The sequence below is a fragment of the Microchirus variegatus genome (genome assembly GCF_963457635.1).
Source record: "Microchirus variegatus genome assembly, chromosome: 10".
Taxonomy (NCBI): Eukaryota; Metazoa; Chordata; class Actinopteri; order Pleuronectiformes; family Soleidae; genus Microchirus; species Microchirus variegatus.
Window position 1 is genome coordinate 3,336,107 of NC_139811.1, and position 2,736 is coordinate 3,338,842.

Genomic DNA, 2,736 nt, shown 5'->3' on the forward strand with positions numbered 1-2,736 from the left:
TTTCAAAAATGCTACCCCTATTCTAGCTAATATTAAGCTAAATTCAAATCGGTGAAGTATTCCTTCAATCTCTGACGTTATTTTATTTTATTTTTTTTAGGATCGATATCTGATTTAGTGAATTTTACAACAATTCCGATCACGACCAAATAAACGAACTAAAATAATACATTTTTAGTCCTGAAAAAATAACTCTTGATTGTATTCACACTGATCGCAAAGGAAGTGACGGAGTGGCTGACTGTTGTGGGCGGAGCCTGTCTAACCATACCAAACTGAAGTGTTCCACTTCAGAACACACTAGATTAAAGCTAAATATGTGCGGAAGCATCGCGTCGTTTCCCGCTTTATTATTAATAATCGCGTTGATTAAAGGGGGCCCCAACATGTAATTCTGCTTAGGGCCCCGTGAAGGCTTGGAGCGGCCCTGATGGAACAAAACAAGCCAAAGGAAACACGGACGTTTTCAAAGTCAGTTTCAGGTATTTCAGGGGCCTTTTGCTCGCTTCATACAAATCCCGCCTTCAAAGCCGGGGTGACCCCGCCCCCCCCCCCCTCCACTGCGCCCCCGTGTGGCACGCCGCACCAACAAGTGTGTGACAGTGAATGTTTAATGACGCCGAAACAGGTCAAAGGTCAGCGTTTCCGGGCGAAGGAGACGACAAGGTGACGAGAGCGGCTCTCAGCGACTGATGATGGATGTGTAACACCTCAGTACAGGTCCATTCTGATGTGTGTGTGTGTGTGTGTGCGTCTCCATGACAACCGTGGAGGGGTTGTGTAACGCGAGGCGAAACCACTGTCGAACAAAAAGACACCTCTGTGGGCTGACGTCATGCAGCCACGACTGCAGATTTCTTCACCTTGATTCTTTTATTATTATTATAATAATAATTATTATTATTATGATTGTTGTTATTATTATTCTTCACGTCATTCATTCATTCAGAGAGGAAGATTGTGTGTAAGTGAACGTGTGAATGGTTCCACCACCACCGCCACCCCCACCACCACCAGCGCCAGTCTCTTCCATTTCCACAGCCATTAATCAGTGCTTTTGCTTTTGTCGCCATGGAAACAAGACTTGCTGCATCTCTCGCAGGGTTCTGCTTTTTGCTTTGGTCGTTTTTTTGTGTGTGTGGTTATTTTGTTTACAAGATTGACGGCGGCTGCTGCTTCTGCTGCTGCTGCAGGTCAACGAGACACCAACAAAAACTCAGACACAAAAACAAAAAGCTCGTCTGTGTCTCTTCACCGTCGCCGCCGACAGCAGCAGCATCAGCATCAGCAGCATCATCATCATCATCATCACCACCGCCGCAGCTTCACCTCACACCTGTCAGCGCGAGGAACGACAATATTACACAACTGGGTCCAACAAATTTTGCGTGAAGAGAAAACAGAAACCCACACCAGTGAGACAGAAACTCCTGGACGGCTTCACGGCAGCAACAACGTCAACAGACGATGGAGATGAAGTTGACTGGAGGTGGTTTAGGTGTTAGAGGTCTCAGGTACTCACCGTGGTCTTGGTCTCCTTGACCTCCCTGATCTGCCTCTTGGCCGGCGACACGGCTCCGGGCGGCTGTGGGGCGAGACAGGAGGGATCATCAAAGCTCTCCTCAGTGTCAAAGCTGGCCTCCATCATCATCTCCCTCTCTTCTTCTTCTTCTTCTTCTTCTTCTTCCTCCTCCTGCTGCTGCTGCTTCTTCTCTATTCTGGGAAAGCCTCACTCTCTCTTTCTGTCTCTCTCCCTCTCTCCTGCCTTAGGTCTGACGAGCCACGCAGCGAGTGGAGAGGAGCAGTGTTGCATGGGAGGAGGGGGGGGAGAAAGGGGGTGTGTGTGTGTGTGTGTGTGTGTGTGTGTGTGTGGTGGGTAGGTAGCGTCAGGGGTGAGGAGGAGGAGGAGGAGGAGGAGGAGGAGGAGGAGGAGGAGGAGGAGGAGGAGGGGGAGCGTGACGAAGTCTAGCCTCAGGTTAAGCTGCTGCCACATGAGTTTTGAGGTTAAAGGCTGAGAAGATGGAGGCTGAGCCTGTGAGGATGCTCTCCATATGCAACACCAAACCCCCCTCACCCTCCTCCCCCCCCTTTATCGCTTTTTCACCCCTTCATCAAACACTGTGTGAAGCCAGAGGCGCAGGAGAACGATGAGTTTAAAGACAAGGAGGAGGAAGAGGAGGAAGGGGGGGGGGGGTTATTTACATGATCCTCTCCAGAGAGGCTGACAGTGAAGGAGGAAGAGGAAGAGGAGGAGGAGGAGGAGGAGGAGGAGGAGGAGGAGGAGGGGGTTGGTTTGATGGAAATGGCCGAATAACGATCGTAACACACTAATAATTACAATTGGGAGGGGAAGTAAAGGAGGAGGAGAGGGAAAAACACGAGGGAAAAAACGGGGCAGCCAATCAGACGCAGGCTCTCTGATTGTGTGTGTGTGTGTGTGTTCTTGTATTTGTAGCTTTGTGAGGAACAGAAACAGTATATAAACCATATGTGGTGAGGACACATTTGGGCTGGTCCTCACATCTTTAAAGGGATTTTTATGAGGATTAAGACCTGGGTTTTAGGTTAAAGGTAAAGGAAAAACATTATGTCTATGATCGTCCACACACAGACTGAAAAACCAGTGTGTGTGTGTGTGTGTGTGTGTGTGTGTGTGTGTGTGGTGCTGAACAATGTGACTGTGGTTCAGCACAATAATCAAACGTAAATAAATAAATAAATCAAACTGTGACGTGG

General features: G+C 48.5%; 1 protein-coding gene across 1 annotated transcript in view; it reads right to left on the minus strand.

The window, feature by feature from the left end:
* The window catches only part of gas7a (growth arrest-specific 7a), a gene marked incomplete at its 5' end in the record, with an annotated part of 10,943 nt that extends 9,292 nt beyond the window's left edge, over positions 1-1,651 (minus strand). Inside the window, one exon of the mRNA XM_083896207.1 lies at positions 1,523-1,651. Coding sequence (XP_083752333.1) covers positions 1,523-1,651 — 129 coding nt within the window. The remainder of the gene's footprint in view (positions 1-1,522) is intronic.
* Positions 1,652-2,736: the final 1,085 nt, after the last annotated feature.